General features: G+C 38.4%; 2 protein-coding genes across 6 annotated transcripts; both read right to left on the reverse strand.

Moving 5' to 3' along the window:
- Window positions 1-3,171: 3,171 nt before the first annotated feature.
- Window positions 3,172-12,591, reverse strand: mfsd11 (major facilitator superfamily domain containing 11). Its single transcript, XM_049561569.1, has 14 exons — window positions 12,239-12,591; window positions 11,566-11,730; window positions 11,415-11,470; window positions 10,852-10,959; window positions 10,684-10,763; window positions 10,496-10,592; window positions 10,333-10,391; window positions 10,060-10,222; window positions 8,915-8,958; window positions 8,747-8,812; window positions 8,531-8,656; window positions 8,093-8,267; window positions 6,407-6,542; window positions 3,172-6,262 (listed from the first exon to the last, which is right to left on the reverse strand). Exons 2-14 carry the CDS (start codon window positions 11,659-11,661, stop codon window positions 6,101-6,103), a joined length of 1,368 nt encoding a protein of 455 aa, XP_049417526.1. The 5' UTR covers window positions 11,662-11,730; window positions 12,239-12,591; the 3' UTR covers window positions 3,172-6,100.
- A 3,045-nt stretch (window positions 12,592-15,636) lies between these two features.
- srsf2b (serine and arginine rich splicing factor 2b) lies at window positions 15,637-20,755 on the reverse strand. 5 transcript variants are annotated; one of them, XR_007447954.1, is made up of 4 exons: window positions 20,147-20,755; window positions 19,170-19,492; window positions 17,152-17,224; window positions 15,637-15,860 (listed from the first exon to the last, which is right to left on the reverse strand). XR_007447954.1 is itself a non-coding variant. In XM_049561602.1 (3 exons), exons 1-2 carry the CDS (start codon window positions 20,527-20,529, stop codon window positions 19,183-19,185), a joined length of 681 nt encoding a protein of 226 aa, XP_049417559.1. In that variant the 5' UTR covers window positions 20,530-20,755; the 3' UTR covers window positions 15,637-17,224; window positions 19,170-19,182. The 5 variants fall into 5 exon arrangements, 3 of the variants coding, with proteins under 3 accessions (XP_049417559.1, XP_049417557.1, XP_049417558.1); XR_007447953.1 differs by having other exon boundaries at window positions 17,152-19,492; XM_049561602.1 differs by having other exon boundaries at window positions 15,637-17,224; window positions 19,170-19,480.
- Window positions 20,756-21,533: the final 778 nt, after the last annotated feature.

Raw genomic sequence — 21,533 nt, forward strand, 5'->3', positions numbered from 1 at the left:
TTCTCAGGAACATCTGCGTAACCGAGTACATTTACCCTGAGTTGATGTTAAATATTATAAGCTTGATGTCTTGATGTTGATTCCTTAACATGAATTTGTTCCAAACATTTAAATTAAACATTTTAAGGAGAATTAAATCTGTCTCATTTATACATATTTAGGAGATGTTATAGCCTAATTCAGTTTTGGTGAAATCATGTAAGTAGGCTAATCCTTAAGTTTCTTAATGTAGGGGAGTCCCAGTGTTTACCATTTATTTAAATTTTTTGTGGGGTTTAATTGCCGAGGCAACCTTGAGACATTTGATTTAATTTATAGAGAAAAAAAACACGTCAAGAATTTTTCACAGATCTAACATCTCTTCTTCAAGAGCACAAGACTGATGCATTTATATTAAATGCATGCACTGGACCACCATAGTTCCACAACAAAACACAGACAGAGCCTGTTTACCCCAGTAGGCCACTGGACTTTGGTGCAGATTTAACGCATTTGTACTTTACTACAGTCTTTCTGCTATAATTGTAATGTATTAGAAGCCTAATAATGTTGAGGTTTGAACTATTGGTTGGATAAAGCAAACATTGGGCTTTGAGTAACTGTGGCAGACAGCATTTCTCAGTATTTTTACAAACCAAACAATAGATCGAATAATGGAGAAAATAATCAGCAGATTAATCCAAAATGAAAACAATTCCAGTTAGCCCAAGATGAGCTCCACTGCAACCAACTACAACAGTAAAATCCTGTTTTTAATTAATGTAATAATAATCTAATGATATATAGAAGAATATAACAATCACAAGGAACATTTTTCTTTTTTGACACTGTAAGTACACGTTTCCATTTTTTATTTTTACTTTAATCAAGCAACTTCTCTTTGCACTTTTGAATCTGAATATTTTCTCCACCACTGGCCTGCTGTGAAAATCCCCCACCAGTAACGCTATTATTTTTAAGTTTTGACCGGATGTAGTACGTAGCATTGTTTCTCACTTGACGTCACCTCGCCCCACGGATTTCCACGTTGGGATCATGTGGCGTTACCGATCACTAGGCAACGAGTGGAGATCATGCTGCGTTCATGAAATGGGGGAAAAAAAGATTTTCTTTGGACAGGAACATTTTCTTCCATCTTTGTGATAATACAGCCAATAAAATAATAAAAAACACAGTCTCTTGTCATTTATATATCTTTACTTATTTCAAGACAAAACTAAAACTGCACACCAGCCAAAGGCATGACACACCTGTCCAGTGGATGGATTATCTTGGAAAAAGAGAAGTGTAATTAACAAGGATTTAAAACAAGTTTGCGACCAAAATTTGGGAGATAAATCTCATGCATATTTATTATACTGCTCTTTACATACCGTTTATTCATTTTTGAATTACTGTACACTTGTCTACCACAAACATACATATATATATCTATATATATATCTATATCTATCTATCTATCTATCTATCTATCTATATATATAGATAGATAGATAGATAGATAGATAGATAGATAGATAGATAGATATAGATATATGTGCATTGTAGAAGGGAGCCTAAGATCAATGATTTTCATTGCCAATGACTCTTCTCTGTAATTGCTGTGCATACAACAATAAATTACTTGAAATCTGAATTATGTTTTGTGATCAGTGTTCTTGTTTTATTGGGATTATATTTTATTAAAAAAACTAAATGGTAAGAAAAAATATTCAGTTTGTTTTCAGGATGATTTAAAGCATACGTTTTATTACTATTGTTGAATACAAGAACCTAAAACCCAAGAAAAAAATTATAGCTGCTACACAGCGATGGGTCGGGTCCGGACATTTTTAGGCAATTCTGAGCAACAAGCAGAAGAATTGGTAGACATTTAAGAATTTAGCAACACAATCTGCCTTTTGCATCAGCTGAGGCTTGAACTCACAACCTCTGAGATTAAGAATCAATTTCTATCTCACTGAGTTAGTGACAGTTCATGTGTAGCTTCACAAACTGACTAAGCCAGACGTGCAGGTTTAGCAGCCGTCCATGCATGGAAAAGGAGATTTCAAACCACTGTAAAAAATAAAAAATATCGAAACAAAAATCTGAAAATACACATATTGCATCTAGACAGCATGGAGATGTTGGTAATTTGTTTGTAACAATGATTGATTTGCTCCATAAGTGAAAAACTGATGTTTAATATTGCCATTTTTACATTGACTCCAATTGTTCACATTAGAGCAAAATTCAAAATGCTGTCAAAAATTCAGTTTTTGAGATAAAATTCGCCACACGTCATCTACCATGACTCTAGAATTTTTTTTTTTTTCCATGAACATTGAAGATTTATTTAGCAAGAATTTGCATGTATATGTTTACAGTACTGTTTACAGTCAAACATTTTGATGCACTGTAGGCTCAATTTTTGATAAATCAAAAATCTGAGAAGCGTAGTTTTTGTAGGACAGCGTGAAGATGCTCTGTAGCAAGTTTGGTGTCAATTGAGCAAAAATTGTGGGAGGAGATAGGTTTAAGAAGTTTTACAGTTTTTGAAAAAAAAAACAGAGTGATGAACTTCATAATTTTTAATAGGTTCAAATGTACACATGTTTCTTCAGTATTGGGGCTACAGTTTGATGAAAGTTGTGAAGTTGTAGCACGTATGGTTGATTTGTTATGAATTTTCAACGTTTTGAACTTTAGACGCTTGCTGTAGCGCCACCATCAGGACTATTGCTTGAGTTTACAGCTGAGGATATCAGGCATGAGACTGGACCTTTGTGCAAAGTTTGGTGAGTTTTCACCCAGGGGAGGTATGATTTCCTCGGAAGAAGAAGAAGAAGAAGACCTAGGATTACAATTGTGTCCTGGCAGTTTAGCTGCCCGGACCCTAATAAGTCTTTAAAATATTATTTTTTTCGCATAATACCCCTACACAGCAACTGCACTTTATCTTTTTATTCATTTTCTATTTTACTGTATTTTATTTGCATTGTTTGTATGTGTATACAAATCAAACATACATTTTAAAGGAAGGATGTCAGATAAAGGCAAACTTGGATTTTTTTTTTACACATCAAAGTACAATTTGTGAAATTGTCGTAAGCTGCAGCTGCTCCTGTCCTGTAGTGTGATACTATATGTCGTTTTCAGAAAACAAAACAAAACAAAACAGGTGTGTAATCTGATTCAAAATTTTATTTAATGGTAATGTTTTTTGGACAGTTTTTGGTTTATCCAGGTAAAGCACACAACTTAAGTTCAAAATAATATTTTATTGATAATAAAAACAAGCAAGCAGATTTCAGGCGCCATTCTTAATTACTACATTCAAGTATAAAATCACCTTCATAGTTCACATGCATTTCCCTTAATATCCTTGAGACTGATTGCATCCATTGCATTTGCAACATGAAACAAAACTTGAGCATTTTGCAATAAATTAACTACAATAATGTGCTGTAATTCATAAATTGACACTTTAAACAAAATGAAAAAAAAAACAAAACAAACTACAGCATCTAAGATTGAGCTCCTTGTTGCCCTTTCTCACTTCAACATTACATAAAGACAACATGTCTTCAGGCCCATATTTAGCACTGTCTTGGTTAGGCATCAGATCAATTTAAAATGAGTGACGTGTGACAACAGCAGTAAAAAAAGAAAAGAAAAAAAAACAGGACAAAGTGTCTACAGCAACAACAGCAACTTTGCGAGGCTGTCAAGGTCATCGTAAAGGAGGCCAATTGTGAGAATCACTAAAATTAATTATTGCTACTTTTTTGGCACCTTCCAGCTCACACGTTTACAGTAGACCATACAGAGTACTGATACACTACTAGTGGCCAAAAACTGCACAGGGTACCTTTAACAGAAAGCATGTGACATAGAAATTTACCAGATGTTATAAGATGATACTAAGATGCATTATGGAAATTGTAGGAACCAGTGTTTCTGGATCTTGACCTGCCAACTTCTTCAATTATGACCATTCAGTTTTAACTGAACCATTCAGTTTTGGAGTTTTCACAACTTCACCATCTTCTGTATTAGTAAAATCCCCTGCAAGTTTTTAAGTATTATCTCCAGAGTTATGGGAACCTGAATATCTGAACCAAATTTCATTGACGAGATATTTCACTCTTAACCAAAGCTGTGGACCAACTTGACTTGGTATCTAGAGCCAAGCTGCCAGCACAGCCAAAAACTCTTTGAAAAAAACAACAACAAAAAAACAACAACAATAACAAAATGAAAGAAAATGTTACATTTCTCCCATTTACCATTTTATTGTCTCTTTTTTCCCTTTGAAACATTCTCCATAGGAGGAGATAAGAAAAAAGTAGAAAGAAGAGGAAAAGGACAATTTTTTTTTCAGTTCGAGGAGCCTCTGTTAATTTCATTTGAACTAAAGCAGTCACCCACTTGTAATTATGAAACGTTTCATGGAATGCAAAGTCAGCGGGATCTTATTACAACTAAACCAATCAAATGGCACTTAGTTTATCATGAAGGAACAAGAAAAGAAGAAAAACAGCAGAACAGAAGAATTGCGGGTGAAAGTTTCACATTCACAAACCAAATATGAAAAGTTTCTCGATAATGTTTCCCTTTTATCTGCTTTGCTCCAAATTGGCTGTGACCTCTCTCAATGAAAGTCAGATGACCGAAACCAAAGAAGGGTCTGCAGGTAAATGACTTTCAGAATGTCTGTCATAAAACTTAATTTCAAAGTTGTGACTACCTTGTGACTGCAGCTTAACATGTAACACAATCTGGGAAGTACAGCACTGGATACACAACACAACTGCTTTATGTGGAGTGAATCCCAATCTTTGACAGCATACCAACAGTATGCGGCTGTATGGAGCCCAGGGGTGGCTGTTGTGTCACTACTGCACTGTAATCAAGGTTTTGGAATTTGTGCGCATGACAAGCTTCTGTGGGTGCAGAAGTGAGTGAGTGGAAAAAACTTTTTAAGTGTAGGGCTGGCATTGTTCTACTTTTTCCATTGTCATCAAATCCCATTAAAGACCAAAATGAGCAATGTGTTAGTGCGTCTCTCAGTACTTTCTGACTTCCTGTCTGTAGCTGCAGTTCCAACTACAGAGAAAACACCTCCCAGGTATATAGCTTCATATATAAAAAGAGTCTCAGAAATTTCCTTAAATGGCTGCTCACTGTATTTTTTATCAAGGAGACAGGAGTTTATTAGGGACTGTTTTCAGCAGCAAATCAGTCCACATTTGGTGCTCTAGTGAGTATTGGTGTGTGTACTACAGTGTGTGTGTTCATGGTTATGCAGCAACATGTTACCCAGTGCAACAGTGTGGCTCTCTGATGTGTTTTTAATAGTTTTTTAGACAACAATGGAGCTCTATGGCACAGAGGAAGAAGATATATCAGGCTCTGATATATACTCTACTTATTAGTAGGCTGAACTCATAGTTTATTTTGGTTTTTTCGTGGGATTTTGTTGACAAGAAAAAATATATAGAATATATACATAGATTATCACCAGACTTATATTCTAAGTCGGTTCATGCAGCTGGAATAGCTGCACCCAATGAAAACAGGCTGTAGGAGCATTTTTTCTTACAACCTGCAGCTGATTCACAACTGAGTCAGTATTGATCCTTATTATCTCTTCACACAGGCACTAGCAGTGGGGTCCATTACCCTTCTTTATGTCACTGTTGACATGCTTCAAATCATAAGTACTTTTTTTGTAATTAATTCTATTCATCATGCCTCAGAGGAGGCTGATATTTTCATAATTGGTTCAGACAAATTTCAAATTTATGTGCACAAAATAATAAGATAAGACGCCAGGAATGAACCAAAATGAGGTATATCTTGCGTTCACACAGTCCCTCCTCATGCCTTTTGATTTAGTTACAGGTAAATGTTGAGATTGCCTTTAAGTTTGGTTCCTGCAGCCACCAGCTTCATACAGACCAGCTATAAAAACAAACATACCACAGTATCAGCCTCTGTTTGCAGAGGCTGGGATATGTTCATCATAATCGTCATCATTATCATCATTTCCGGATGATTCTTCCAGCTGTGGTGAGCTAAACATCTCCAGCTCCTTATCCTCACCAGACAAAAGTCAGATGCTGTCGTAGTCTGACTCCCTCCTGTTGGACTCAGCCATCCACTCGACCAAAAAGAAAGTCACGGAGCCCAGAAAACCCACAATGACCAGGATGAGCAGCTGCCAGTGCAGCAACAGGTAGTTACTGTAGAAGAAGGCCAAGGCAGCCATGATGGACTGCAGAGAAAGTGAAACATGTTATAATAAAATTGGAGAACAGAATGAATGATACATTTATACTCAATATCTTCTTTCACATTTTCCATTCCATATTTTAACTTATTCATGTTATCGCCACAGTGAGCTGCGTCTAAAACTCACCTGTATGAACTTGAAGACAGCGAAGGCGGGGGCGCTGTTGTCACGGAACATGAAGCCGATAATGCTGAGAAGCTGAGTGTTGAAACAGCTGTCACCCAAACCAAGAAGGAAACTACAGAGCAATGCCACGCCGACACTAAGCCACACAAAACACACAAACAGCAACATTTAAATAATGTCCAACATCATGTTATCAAGTCATGAATGAACAGGTTCAGGAAATTCAGAATAAGCAGGTCTTATTGTGTATCAAACTAAATCTGGATTGAGCAGTTTCTCATAAAGCCAACTCAGACCTAGTAAAATTAAATTAAGTCAAGTCTGGCTTAAGAGCTGATTGATCCTGACTCTGAAACGCAGACCTGAGACATCACGCATGGATCAATCAATTTACAAAAAAGAAAAGACACGTAAAGACAAATGTATGATGCTCAGCAGCAGCACATGCTAAACTTAAGAGGAAAACCACAGCAATAAACAAAGCAAAGAAAACTTTTGGCAGCACTGAGCTCACTCTTTGCCACAAGTACAGATGAACTCAACACTTGGAACTCCTCTTTTAGCTATTGCCTTTGCATGATAAGTGCTGAAAATGAATGTACAAGATGTATAGGATGAAACATTTCAAATTTGAGGCATTGTTTAGGACTCAAACTCTCGGCCATTCATTTTATAGCAAGAACATACTACTTGGTTTGTACAAGTGACAGAACAGCCTCCACATGATAGAATTACTGTTAAAATACCTTTAGATTTATTGTCAGCCCCTTTTTTGTATCTTTAATAAACAGATTACTGGGTGTCTGTTTCTTTAATTACCAGCATCGACAATGAGGCTGCTATTGTTTTCACTTTGTGAATCATCATGTCAGTTAGGTGTGTCTGAGCCTTAAAGGGGAACTAACCCCATTTTCAAAATTCATACTTGTCTTTCCTATGGTCTAAGACAGGGCAAAATATGTTAGTAAACATGAACAACTCTCTCCTAAATCAACTAGAGTGCTAAAACTAACTTGTGATGACATGAAGTATAAAGTCTTGAGCTGCTTCATAGACAATTAATGGTAAGAGATGTTGTTGATGATACTGAGAGCACTCATGGGAACGTTCTGAGTATACGGAAACATTTTCTGTTTCAGAGCTGAGAACACAACAATAAAGTAATGCTAATTTGGGTATAAAAGAAAACAAACATACAGTGGGTCCACAAAATCAGGCTCCAATTTATTGTCTATGGGGCAGCTCCAGACTTTACACTTGATGGCATCACAAGTTTGAGACTTACTTCTCTGGGACTGGAAATAACATAACAGAATTCTTAATTTAGGTGAGTAATCTGAGCTGATTCATGCTCACAGTGCAGCAGAAAAGAGGAACTTTGAGAACGCAGTATTTCAATGTGACAGAAGGTAACACTGGTTCATACTGAAAACTGGCCTGATCACGACCAGTGTGTTCTGGAGGGATACGTTTCTACAAGTCAGACCTATTTAAACTTATTCGTGGAACAGAATTTCTAATCTGGTTTCAGACCTCTGAATCTGCACCCACATGTCAAAACTGTTCAGTGATTCAAGTAATAACTCGAAATAATCCTGAATTACAGAGGAGAGCCTGGTTTAACTGATCATCTGTTTTAATGAACTACTCAGGTCTGAACAGAACCCCTCGCTGTGGTCTTTGTACCTGGGGGTGATGTAGGCCTGCAGATCTGTCCCTGCCTCCGGTGCGATTGGAGCATCGTTGGCAATGTTCAGGAAGATCAAGTAAAAGGCGACATAGTGTGTGATGAGCCCCAGCAGTACCACTGGATTCCGCCCGAACCGGCTGCACTTGTTCAGCATCCCAAACACACCCCCTCCTGGCAGGACGGAGAGGAGAGAAGAAGGAAATAAATCATATGCTGCCTCGTGATATTCTTCTTTGTTCTCTTTGCAGTGCTTTCATGTGGCAAACTGCATCTGAACCAGTGCTATAGAGTAACTAAGTACAATTACTTATGCACTGTACTTGAATACAATTTTGGGGTACTTTACTTAAGTGTTTCTATTTTATACAATTTAATACTTCCACTCCACTACATCTCAGAGGGAAACAGTTGAAAAGGGGACGCAGAGGACTCACCTAAGATCTCGCCTACGCCGATGCAGATGCCAGAGATGCCAATTAAACTCTTTGCATCATGGCCGAACCGAGTCATGGCTCCGATACACGTCCCATACACCCCACTGTAGAAAGTGAGCTCCAGGCCTGCCAGAGCAGACAGAGCAGACTGCATGAATACAGATTAATTGGTTACATTCTCCACACCTGAACACATCTTATTCTCATCTCACCCACCTGTGTATCCTGTGGAGAAGCTCAGCAGCAGCATCTCTTTAGTGCAAAACATTTTACATGCTTTCACTAAACAAAAAAAAAAAAAGAAGAAGAAGAAGGCAGATTTTAACATGTGTTACACTTAGGGTAAAAGCTCATGAAGTGGAGGTTGTATTATGAAGAAAATACCAAAAGCATCCAAAGCTTGTGATGAGAGGCCTGGGCGAGGTGAGCTGTGAAGAAGACAATGAAAGCTGATAAGACATTGTGACACAACTGCATGGATCTTTTTGTCTTGAAGCTCTCTGTCCTTTGACCTTTCACAGCCTCATATTTTCTCTTGGACACTTTCACCTTCCAGCTCATCCCTAAACTGGACTTGGTTGTCATGGCGACTGTATCACAGCAGTTTCAAAGAGAAATGTAGAAAAGACAACAAAGGATAGCATTTACAGTTAAAGGGCACCTGCCTCGTCCTGTTACACTAAGAAAAAAATACATCCCTGCTCCTGGTGGGACGACCCACACTCCCATCTGTCTTAAAAAAAAATCCAGGGCATTTCCAGGGTCTTTTGGTGAAGTCTTGTTAAATAATGTTCCTGGGTCCCTGGGCCGTGAATTATTTAGCAATCCCTCACAGCTTAGCAATAATATACCCTGAATTCTAACAATTGAGAGCCGCTGACCCAAATGATACAGGAGACGTTCCCCTTCACAGCACATTTTACTCAGCAGGGATGCTCTTCAGCAGACTTGAAGTTGTGGGATCTATCTCACTGATTCAGAGTTGCAGTATCGAGGCGATGTACTGTCTGCAGTGCACAGCCTGCACCATCAGAGGTCAATCTCTTTTGGTGGAACAGCAGCTGAGCTGGCAAACATGGTGACTGCATGTGGTGGGCTAACGTTACACACAGAAAGAGACTTCAGGAAAAAACAGCATATTATTTCAACCTGCCCAGAGCTGGTGATTGTTGGAACACTGGATCAACTAAATAAATGACTAACAAGACTAACTGAGACAGTTTTGGGAAGTTTCATATTGTTTTTGTTGAAAAAAGAAATTAAGCTGGTATGATGAGTACTATGATTGAAGTCAACCTTGTCCCTGACCTCAGATAAAAGTTTATTTGTGCTGGCTTTAAAGTTTAAACAGAATCTTACCTTATTGTAATTTTGTTGTATAATAAATATAATAAGGAAAACTCATTGTACTCTCCAGGACAGTCTGATGACTTTTTTTCATTTTCCAGGACTTTTCCATGACTCATAAGTAACATACAGTAACAGAATTCCAGATTTCCAAGCCTTATGTGAATCCTGATAACACTCACCTAGCTGTGGAGCAGCTCTCTGACGATTCAGCCTGCAGCAGCGACTCTGACACCTCAGAGGAAGCAGCAGGTTCAGGGTCAGGCTTCCGGATCAGAAAGAAGAGGAAGCAACCCACTAGACTAATCACCGTGAGAGAGATGAACACTGTCTGGCGGTCCTTGTCTAAGACACACAACATGAGTCACATGCTTAAAATGAAACTTCTTATGAGAAGTCTGCATGGGAACTATGAATAGCAATAAATAAATATGGAGGCAGCCATTGCTTCCTACCTGTTATGTGAACGTGTCCATGCCAGGCACAGTATATGTATAGATTTCCAAAGAATAAGCTACAAAGAGAGATGAGGGATGCATTCAAAACTCAAGCTGTACACCAAATAACACAGTTACTCAGTAAAACTAGATTCAGGCACATGTTGGCAAAAAGGGTCACCTGAACTGCAGCAGTGCCCAAAATATGCCACTATTTCTTCCAATGGTGTGATCAGTGGAGTTTATGGCAAGCACATTTCCCTGAGCCGTCCACAAGACTGAAACGCACACACAAAAAGATCATAAGATATAAACATGAAGAAGACGTGTTCTCTATTTACAAATGATCATTAGATGATGACTCTTTACCTGCTGCTGCTATTCCAACCAACACAGACGCTGTATAGAAGCTCCATGTGTACGGGTAAATGAACATAGCGATGTAGCCGCTGTACAAATGAACATCAAGACACATTAGGAGTTTGGATTTGCATGAAAAAGAAGGAGCAGGGGTTGTGTTAGTCAGTGTGGGCTTACCTGTACAATAGCCCACTGAAGAACATTGATAGCTGTGGCCCAATGACAGTCACCACTGAGGGGGCGATCAGGTTGGATGCAGAGAAAACTCCATAGATGATGGCCATGCTAAAAGTAACAGACAACAGGACAGTTAATGCGTATCGTAAAGGACAACGCGTGGACAGTCCTGCACATGGACAAAATGCATAAGAGAAGATACTTTGTGATTTAGACAAAGACTGATGCTTTTTTGGAGGGTCTTCTCCCTTGTGCTTTCAAAGATTTCCCTTGCGTATGTGGCAAGATTAAGGTCATGTATGATGTTTCCTGGAACCCTGAGAGACTAATGGCAACTACATCAGAGTAGACGTTCCCTAAAATGATTTACCGAAGATTTAATTATCCTTCAAGGATTTCTGAGTGTGACAGATTTGATTATAGAATATGCCACCAGGTCTGTATTGATGCTGGGAAAGTCTGACTCTGAACCCAATTAACAGGGAACCAAAACTGAATCCACAGCATGTGGTATTGTCTATCAACTGGTCAGATACTGTGTACAAGGGACATAATCTACAAACCTTGTGTATCCGCTCCCGTGGAATTCAGTGTGATTAAAGCTCTTGATAACAGTTTGCTGTGAGGAAAAATAAAGACAAAGGACAGTATAAGACTTCAAACTGAAATATAATGGAATCAATCTGCAATGTGCACCAGCAAATTCCAACTTACTCCTATGTTGCCGCATGTTTGAAAAGCAGTAAACATAAACATAAAGCCGAAGCCCAGGATGATGATGTTTAACAGCCTCTTCCCCTCCGGAGTCATTTTGCAGATGTTTGTTTGCAAAGTGCTTGAGGAATGGATACAAAAAAGCTACTGGAGTGAACAGCACATCTTTAAATAGAAGAAGAGAAGAAGAAATCAGAACAAGCAACATTAATGCAACATTGCAACACAAGAAAAAAGCTCATTAATATTATTATTATTAGTAGTAGTAGTAGTAGTAGTAGTACTAGTATTATACCAAACCTCATTCAAAAACCTGGTGTTTTATCACAAATACATAAGCACAAATGTCAAGACATAAATGCTTAGAACAGCCTAGAAATTACTTTCTCACCAAGAGATAGACTTAAAGGAAGTATCGATTGGTTAGTGAGATGTATGCCGAATGGTAACGTGGATTGTTCGCATTACCACGGCACCTAAGTGTGTGTGTTTTATCAAACTTTATGTCTGACAATAAGCAACGGAGATTTTAACTCAAAAGATTTTTAAGAGGTTTGTCTCAGTGTTTATTTCTTAAACCGAGGAGACGAGGATCAAGACAACAGTGTCTTTTCTTGTGTCTAACGTCAAGCACAAGACATAACTGAAATGTCTGACACAGAAAACAACTTACCAACAACGCTGAAGCTGTTTAGCTAACCTCTCTGGCTGCTCCTCTTTGTCCAGACTCAGAGTGTTATCAATAACATAGTTAGTCCTTTGTGGAAGTCCCGATATCCTCAGCTTTTCATCTTCACCGTGAGGTTTCTAAACTAACTTTGGCAAGTTGGTTCCCGTCGTGTAAAACAGATTAAGGGGAATACTTTCACCGGTAAACAGGACTTACCCGAAACTAGAAAGCACAGTCATGTGAATGAATCAGCTGACTGTGGTGCGCTAACTAGCTAACTGCGCTTTAGCATTAAATCGTCGATGTACAAACGTTCGACTCAGAGAGAGTACGCCGTCAGTGAGTCGGCTTACACCAATCCCGTTCTTGTTTCATTTGTTTTAAGAAAATGGATTATACTTCCGGTGAGTTGTTTCGCAATTATTCTTCACATAAAGCAAGATGTGTATATACATAACTAATTGTCAAACACGTTGGTTCATAACCTGACAAATGAACTAAATATTTTCATGTTTTACAAAATACGCGTTTCATCTTTTGAAGTAACACTACAGCTATAAAGCGAGTAAAACTACTTCCGGTTTGACCAATTAAAAAAAATAAAAATAAACATATCGCTATGTGAGGAAAACGTACCAAAGAATAGTTCCCAGAAAAGTAGTTGTTGTATTTTGCTCGATGATAGTGGCGGAACGTGACTACGTGCATTAACATTTACCTTCTACAAAACACACAACCCTTGCATTGCATTTAGATATATTAATATTGTAATTATTATTATTATTTTGTAATTTTCTTCTCTACATAAATATCTCAAAATGTTTGGAATACTTTCTTTTATTATTAATTTTATGTTCTCTTAATACGTGTATGTTACGCACCGAACTCCGTGTGTGAAATCCTACTTACTAAAGTGCAATTTTGAGGTACTTGAACTTTACTTGTATTTCCATTTTATGCCACTTCATATTTCTACGCCACTACATCTCAGCAGTAAATATTGTACTTTTTACTCGACTACATCTCACAGCCTTACTCACTTTTCAAATAGGTTTTTCATTTCCTTCCGGTCTTGTGAAACCCATGTATTTCCAGACATAGACATATATACATAGACGCCGCATTGACTGCCACTGCCTATTGGAGCCGACGTCCTCGCCGGCCGCCATCTTGGATGGGTCTCGCTTCGCCTCCACAGTGCATTCACTTCTATTGAGGAAGGAGCTGTATGCACAAGTAAAATAGAATAACTCACTGAATTTTCAACTGATTTTCACGCGGTTTGGTTTGTTACAAACGGCACACATGTAGTTATGATACAGGATGCTTTCGTACATTAAAAATGCGGGATTTCATGCTTTAATACTTTCTGCAGATAGCAACAGCATGTTATTTAGGTCACAACACAGTTATTTTATTCACCTCAACCCCAGAGTGGGATATATATATATATATATAGAGAGAGAGAGAGAGAGAGAGAGAGAGAGAGAGAGAGAGAAAGAGATACGTATATATATGTGTATATATATACACACACAGTATTTATATACTGTATAAACATACTGAATAAACACCATATACATAATACAAAACTTAGTATAGCATATTATGTATAGCACACCTTTGTGCACATATTCACTTTTTCACCAGCTGTGCTGCAAATATCCCCTGCTGCTCATCCTTCTGTATCTTTTTTCAAATTATCTTGACCACAGTCCCATTTTCATAGTTATAATGCCAATACCAAAATTAATTTCAGTGTTTATGTAAATACTGAAAATGTTTTTTACTACTTTTGAGGGATCACAGCAGTCAGTGTAACAAGAATAAGAACTTTATTAATCCCCGAAAAGAAAATTTCAAAGAAGTCTGTGAGATCATCTATTTAACAAAGAATTGTTAAGTCTGATGGCTGTGGGTATAAAAGAGTGTGTGAGAAATAAACTCAATCAACAATCAAGCTTTTCTTTATTAAAATATATTAATAAATTTATTAACATACTATACTATGTTTTGTATTGTGTATATTGTGTTTATACAGTATATATATATGTGTGTGTGTATATATCTATATCTATGTATCCATATATATGTATATATATCCATCCCACTCTGGGGTTGAGGTGAATAAAATAACTGTGTTGTGACCTAAATAACATGCTGTTGCTATCTGCAGAAAGTATTAAAGCATGAAATCCCGCATTTTTAATGTACGAAAGCATGCTGTATCATAACTACATGTGTGCCTTTTGTAACAAACCAAACCGCGTGAAGATCAGTTGAAAATTCAGTGAGTTATTCTATTTTACTTGTGCATACAGCTCCTTCCTCAATAGAAGTGAATGCACTGTGGAGGCGAAGCGAGACCCATCCAAGATGGCGGCCGGCGAGGACGCGCTTAGGCAGTCAATGCAGCGTCTATGTACATATGTCTATGTTTCCAGATGTGTTAATATTAAATACTTGCGATATACTGAAGGATGACGTGTTCCTTAATGTATCAAGAATATTCTACTTAAACCTTGGTTCTTCAACAGGGGGTCCGTGATCCCTAGATGGTCCTCAGTTATTATAAGGGGGGGCCCAAATTTGAAAAATTTTTAAAGTTTAAACATAAATCTAATATATTTTGCCTTATGCAACAAGTAGTCTTTGTTAAAGTCAAGTTTACTCTCACCTACCTGAAAAGCAAATACATGTCAAGATGGAGGCTGATATGGCCCTCTGCCTGACAACCTTCATCTGCCCAATTTAATACACAGCTGTTTTATACCATATTTAATAGGGGGTCCCTGCTTCATCTCTCTTTCAGCTAAGGTGTCCTTGGCCTAGAAGCATTGACAATACAATTTAAAAAACCCTCTTGGACTAGCTGGAAAATGCATCGTCACTTAGCTGAACACAGGGCTGTTTTTCTAACGACATGATAAGTTGACTTTTTAGAAATATGTGGTTCTCACAGGACAGCGATACACAAACATATGTTGATCTTATTGAATGATGTATTGCTGAAGTTTAAACCCAACCTTATATAAATGATCTTAAATGAGCACAACCTTAAACATCTACAGCAGTTAAAAGCAACATACACTTTAATGCAGCTGTAATATTAATCCAAAAACTGCACATATGATAGTAAAACACTGACAGGGAACATTTTACTGCACAATCAATACTTTCACTGTTCATACTTGAACATTTCCTTGATAATACTTTTACTCAGCTAAGGTTTTGAATGCAGGATTTGCAAGAGTATTTTAAGTGTGTGGTAATTATATTTTTGATGAAGGATCTGAATATTTCTTACACCAATACTTATACATCTGATTTTGAAGCATGTAATTGCCATGTACAACTTGATGCAGTAAATATACACCCCTGAGCGATAAAAGAAGAGACCATTATAGACAAAACACCAAATCTTTAATGAAAGTCACATTTTTCATCCATGACCATTATGGGGGGAAAAAAACCTTTTCATCTTACAAAGGGTGAGACTGCAGCAACTGTACCACTGGTAGTCACAGGAGCATTCTGGAGAATACTGGATACATCCAAGCACTCAGCAGAGCAACACGCCACCTTAACAGCTAACCAGCAATACTCAACTGCTACACAACTGCGCCTAGTGCACAAAACAAACATACAAGCAGGATTAGGATCAAAAATTAAAAGAAAAACAAAAAATACTTTTTTCCAGAGTCCAGTACATGCCCTGTAAGATTTTTTGGGGGGGGGGGGGGGTAAAATAAAAAAAGATTTAAGGTGATGAGCTTAGACCGTAGACCTGTGTGACCTTTTACTGACCGCAAACAGTCCTTTAATTGACACTTTAGATTACCTGTCATTTTACTGTCTATGCAATTACATTTAACACATTTATTACAGGAGTTAAAATCATCTGCCGTCCTCTCTGACAAAGACACCCTGAGCTGCAGAAATTCAAGATCATAAGGAACCAGGTAACCTCATTGTTTTTCGGGGAGCACTTCAGTTAAATGAAATGTTTGCACTGATAAGAAAACGTAGGTGTGTATTAGTTCCTTTTAGATTTATCCCTTGTTGAACAATAAACTATCCCGACTGTGCGCTGACACCACGCCTCTGTGTCAAAGACAAGTTAATGAGTTAGCCACCTAACTTTGGGCTTAACTCTGGCTTTCTGGCATCGCAAAGCTAGTTCATTCACCACAACAGATCACCATGGCTAACACCAGAAAATAAATCTACACTTCCGCAGGATCTTGACATGGATGAAAGCATTACATTTCCTATAAAGGCAGAAGTATTAACATAACCTTGATGAAGTGATTTATAGCAGAAATAATTAAACTGATTAGTGATTGAAAGAAATTAAAAGCAGCAACTACTTGGATAAATGTTTAATCTTTTAAGTAGGCAAACACTTTGTAGACTAAACAACTAATCTAGAAAATGGTCAACAGATAATGAAAGTAATAGTCAGTTGCAGCCACAATAATTAAACCAAAGGATTATTCTACTTATTACCATTTATCTACATGAACAGCTAAAAATTTGGCCTGTGATTATTCAGTCTGTCTATTTCATGTACTCATCACTGGATTGAGTCAGGCAGTGACCACATTTCTGTCAAAGGTGATCCAGGATCAATATGAGTTTTGTTTTGTTTTTTTTTTAAAAAAGGAAAGTCAAAGGAAGCTGGACTGCAGACTAGCTTCTTCAGAGAGGCAACTGGTACAAACTTAACTGTATTATCCTGTGTCTTCATTACAAAACCATGTCAGAACAGTACGGCCTCTTCACATTGAATCAGATTTTTAAAATCATTAAAAAAAAAAAAAAAAAAAAAGAATCACAGCACATCAATGAAATGACAAAGCCTTTTGTGGCCAAATGAATGAAACAAACCAAAGCGTGGAAGACACAATAATAACCTTTTACAGCACGACACTGTTGCTTGCGCTGGATTCCGTCTTGGACTTAAAGCTTCCAGTCTTCACCTGAAAACTGTCAGAAGAGCAGTAGTTAGGATACAGAACACAAAGTCAACAAGGACCCACTAGACCAATAATCACATGTTGTTTTTATTAAATCTGATATCAATCAGTTGTGCATATTCAATGTGATGTGATTTGACTACAAATTTATAAAAACTTTACTGACTGAATCCAGGAAGCATTCGACCTGCATATGAATATAACTTTTAGTTCAACTGAAAGTAATTATGATTATCTACATCATTAAAAGCCTCCCAATAATTTCTCTATGCACCCATATCCTAATTTCATCCTATGGCCAATATCTTGGGAGACATTTCTGTACACACCTGCTATTATTTCCCATGGTTACTTTCAGACATGCACGGCTCCCCGTTTTGCTTTTATCGAAAGTATTACTTGTGCATTAAATGCCTTATTGGACAGGCAACAAGTAAAGAGATGGCAACCGAGGGTAAACCTGTTACACTGCAATTCATGGTCAGCACGTTAAACTGCTATCCACCAGGACACCCAGCTCCTTATCGATGCAGTGTTTCTTAAGCTAACATAATGAAAGTACAGCTGAAACAATTAATGGATCAACTGAAAATTAATCGTTGACTGTTCTATTTATTGATACATCTTTTTAGTCATTTTAGGCAGAAATGTATTCTCTGGAATCCTCTTAAATATGAGGGTTTGACACTATCTTTTTCGTACTGTAAATTTAATGTGTTTGAGTTTTGGGCTGCTGGTCAGGTGAAACAAGACATTTAAAAAGACATCTGGGCACTTGGGATGGGCATGTTCAATATTTTCTAGGATAACAGAGACTATAGAATAATAATCAGTGGATTAATCGATAACAATCGTTAATGGCTGCAGCTCTCGTCACAAGCTCAAGTTTCACTACAAGATTTGGAGAAAGAAAATGAATAACTATGCCGCTCAATTAATCACGAACCTACAGGAAGCACTTCACATGGTTAAAAAGATGAATGCTGGTGGACTGTGACCAAAATTACTAAATAGCTTTTTAAGGTTAGTGTGTTCAGGGAACTCCTACACATTATACATAAAATAAGAGGCTGCATAAAGCTAAATGTTGCAGGACACTAAAACCTCCTTTCTTATTATGGCCTTCTTATTCACGTACAGTTTTCTTTATTATTCTTTGATTGGACAACTATGGTACTGAAAATGTGAAACAAAAAACAGAAGTTAGAAAATGGCATTGAACAAACTGACACTGGAGGAGAGTTGGACAAACCTCAGTGTCCCTCAAGTACCGGCGTCCTCCGAATGGGGACGAGACCTGGGGGACAGTTTTATGTCTGCTGGCAGACATAGACGTACCTCAACACCAAACCCCAACACTGACTTTCTCCACCCTGCTGCACAGAAACCCTCGCCAGCAGCAGACAGCCTGTGGGCAGCTCAACACATACCTTCTAACTGCTCATACTGCCTCAGCTCAGCTCAAACTCCGCTTTAGCAAACAGGATGCCGCAGCTTGGGAAGGAGAAAATTCCAGATTTGGTTTACCATCAGAACTGTTCTTAAAAAACACTTCGCTTAGTATTCAGTGAAAATTATGAGCACTGTGTGTGACAGAAATTGTGGTTATGAATTCAACAACTTATGTTGCTGATCAAGATCTCAAGAAGGGAAAAAAAAAAAAAAAAAAAAAAAAAATCACCCTCGTCGATGCATCTTTACCAGGGCAAAAATTGTTTTTGAGCAACTGCTATAATTTCACTTTTTTTTGTTTTAAGAGCTGATTAATCTAGATCTAGAATGTAAAGTCTACCTGTTAAATTTGCTGCTCAAGTGGCTTACCGTCTACAGAAAACTTTGAACTGTTCTGTCTTCTATTCTTGCACTAATAACTTCAAAAAAGCCACTGAAAACAAAGCAGTAACCAAATGAATCTCTTACTGCCTGTACAACTGCAACATCTTGTCAAAACTCACCTTATGCTGAGCTCTATGGGGATTCCCCTCCATTTTCTGCTGCGGACTTAGGCTGGCTTTTAGATCTCGATCTGGACCCTCTTTTAGAGGACGGGGTGCGGCTTCTTGACCTGGATTTGGACTTGGACTTGGACCGGGACCTGGATCTAGATCTGGAACGAGACTGGGATTTGGCCTTAGCCTTCTTGTTCCTGGGAGAGTGAGACTTGGATCTGGAGTAGGACCGGGACCTGGATCTGCTGTAGCGGGATCGGCTTCTGGAACGAGAGCGGCTCCTGCTGCGGGACCTGCTGCGTCTTCTGTGTCTTGGGCTGGGGGAAGAGCTGGATACATTCAGTGGGTTGAGTTATCATCTACCATGTGAAAACAGTTGGTACTGAGCTCAGTAAAATGTAACCTGTGCTCCTGAAAGGAACTAAAGTGATACAGAAGAGATATTAAACAGACTCAATTTGAGTTTGATGACCTTCTCGTTACGAGATTAAACACACGTATTAGATGGCATTAACATGCTGAAGAACACCAACTGAAAATATCTTGTTTTTCAAGATGTCTCCAGTTGTGGCTCTTCATTTCCAACACCAAGAGACTCAAACATTATTACATAACTGAAATAAGAGATCTGTTGTTCAGTTACGGGTAAGCATGTGCTCCTGGATAAGTCGGCATTCAAATGATCCGCCAACATGACGAATACTTAGAGGACAAAATCTTCAAAGTTGCAGTTGTGTCACTACTCACACCGACCTACAAGGTTAACACTTTGTAAATTCATTTTCATAATTGTTTTTCTTTTATCTTATCTGTGCCGAATAGTTGAGTGGATCTTAGTGGTTCACAAAAATACTTAACTTATGTTTTGTGAGGAAAAGTGTAGTGGTTATTAGACAAAGGCCACACTGAACAAATCAGTTCTTCAGTCTGCGTCCATACAACTAAAGGAGCTCTCTAACTAGCTGTTGAATTCGTATTCTTACCTTCTGCTCCGGCGTCCATGGCCGCCGTACCTCCTGGTCGGCCCTCCTCGACGGCCTCCTCCTCCTCCGCCACCACCGCCGCCGTAGTGAGAATCTGGGGGTCTGCCGTACCGGGCCATCTGGACTCGCAGCTCCCGTCCGTCCAGAAGCGCGCCGTCCATGGCGTCCATCGCGTCCTCGGCGTCCCGCTTGTCGTGGAACCGCACAAACGCGAAACCCCTGCTTTCTTTTGTGTAGCGGTCTCGGGGAATGTAGACGTCCCCTACCCGGCCATACTTCTCAAACACCCGTCTGAGGGTCTCGGGCGACGTGCGGTACGTTAAGTTATCCACTTTGAGGGAAGTCATGCCGTCGACGTCTGGCGGAGGCCTACCGTAACTCATGGTGATTAACCTGTGAGGCCTAGCAGCCTTCCTCAAAGCACTTTATATCTCTGCTACGACAACGCCCACCTGACTGTAAAAGTCTGCACACACGACGGTACAATTTCGATGGACACGCGTCGCCAATGTAGTATTTGTAGCTGCACAACCGCGAAATAGTGGACTTCTTCCCGCACAACTCCGTCCGCCTCGCAAACAGTGTGAAGACCTTCTTCTACTTAAGAAACTAGCGGCTCCTCTGCATTATATTTAGCTCACCAGCGCCCCCCTGTGGAAGTACTTTGATTTTATTCTAAAAGTAAAAGAGCCAAACAAGCCAACAAGCTGACGTGGAGGTATTTAGATCCTTCACTTAGAGTAAAGTACTGCTTTTATTTGTGCCTGTGTTCAAGGTTTTCACAGTTTGGTACCTCCAAGGTACATTGGTGGGACACATATTCAGCCAGAGTGTGTGGGGGTCCTCCCCCTGTAAATTTTAAGTATCAAACACCTCATTCCCTGCATTGTTAGGTTTTATGCACCAGTTTATGGTGGACATGTCTATCTATGTAAAGAAAAACACAAAATTGGGCAATAGGTGACGATTCAAAATATAATGTAATATAATGCTGCAAGACTCTCTGGTATTCTGTATTGCTTCATATTAGCTATTTATTCTCCTAATTAGCTTTTCTCATTTAATGTTATCTACAACTTTTTCAACACATATGGAGGCATGATTTATTCTTCCCTCCTCTTTTTGTTTAAACTTTTGAACCCTGTCGGCTTGATTTTCTTCAGAAACATGGGGGGAAAAAAGATAAAAAGATAATAAGAAACTTGGCAAGAAATGTCCTGCAGATTTAGAACATAAAAATTGCATAAATAATGATAACAATAATTAAAAATAAGCTAGAGAAATATGTCCAGAAAATTTTGCAAATTTTCAATGAATTTCGTTATACGTTTTCTTTTTTTTTTTTACTTTTTTGTTTATGCTCATTTTCAGTTAATTTTCTTGTACT

This window comes from Epinephelus fuscoguttatus, linkage group LG19 (assembly GCF_011397635.1).
Source record: "Epinephelus fuscoguttatus linkage group LG19, E.fuscoguttatus.final_Chr_v1".
Classification (NCBI taxonomy): domain Eukaryota; kingdom Metazoa; phylum Chordata; class Actinopteri; order Perciformes; family Serranidae; genus Epinephelus; species Epinephelus fuscoguttatus.

Bases quoted from the DNA above. Each gene is read 5' to 3' on its own strand.
- srsf2b (XM_049561600.1), bottom strand. From the start codon at position 20,529: ATGAGTTACGGTAGGCCTCCGCCAGACGTCGACGGCATGACTTCCCTC. The intron at 19,493-20,146 runs GTAAGAATACGA...GAATGTATCCAG, and splicing joins CATGGACGCCGGAGCAGAAG to CTCTTCCCCCAGCCCAAGAC.
- mfsd11 (XM_049561569.1), bottom strand. From the start codon at position 11,661: ATGACTCCGGAGGGGAAGAGGCTGTTAAACATCATCATCCTGGGCTTC. The intron at 8,959-10,059 runs GTGAGTGTTATC...TCTTCTTCACAG, and splicing joins GAGAGCTGCTCCACAGCTAG to CTCACCTCGCCCAGGCCTCT. The intron at 6,543-8,092 runs GTACAAAGACCA...TGTGTGGCTTAG, and splicing joins CAGGCCTACATCACCCCCAG to TGTCGGCGTGGCATTGCTCT.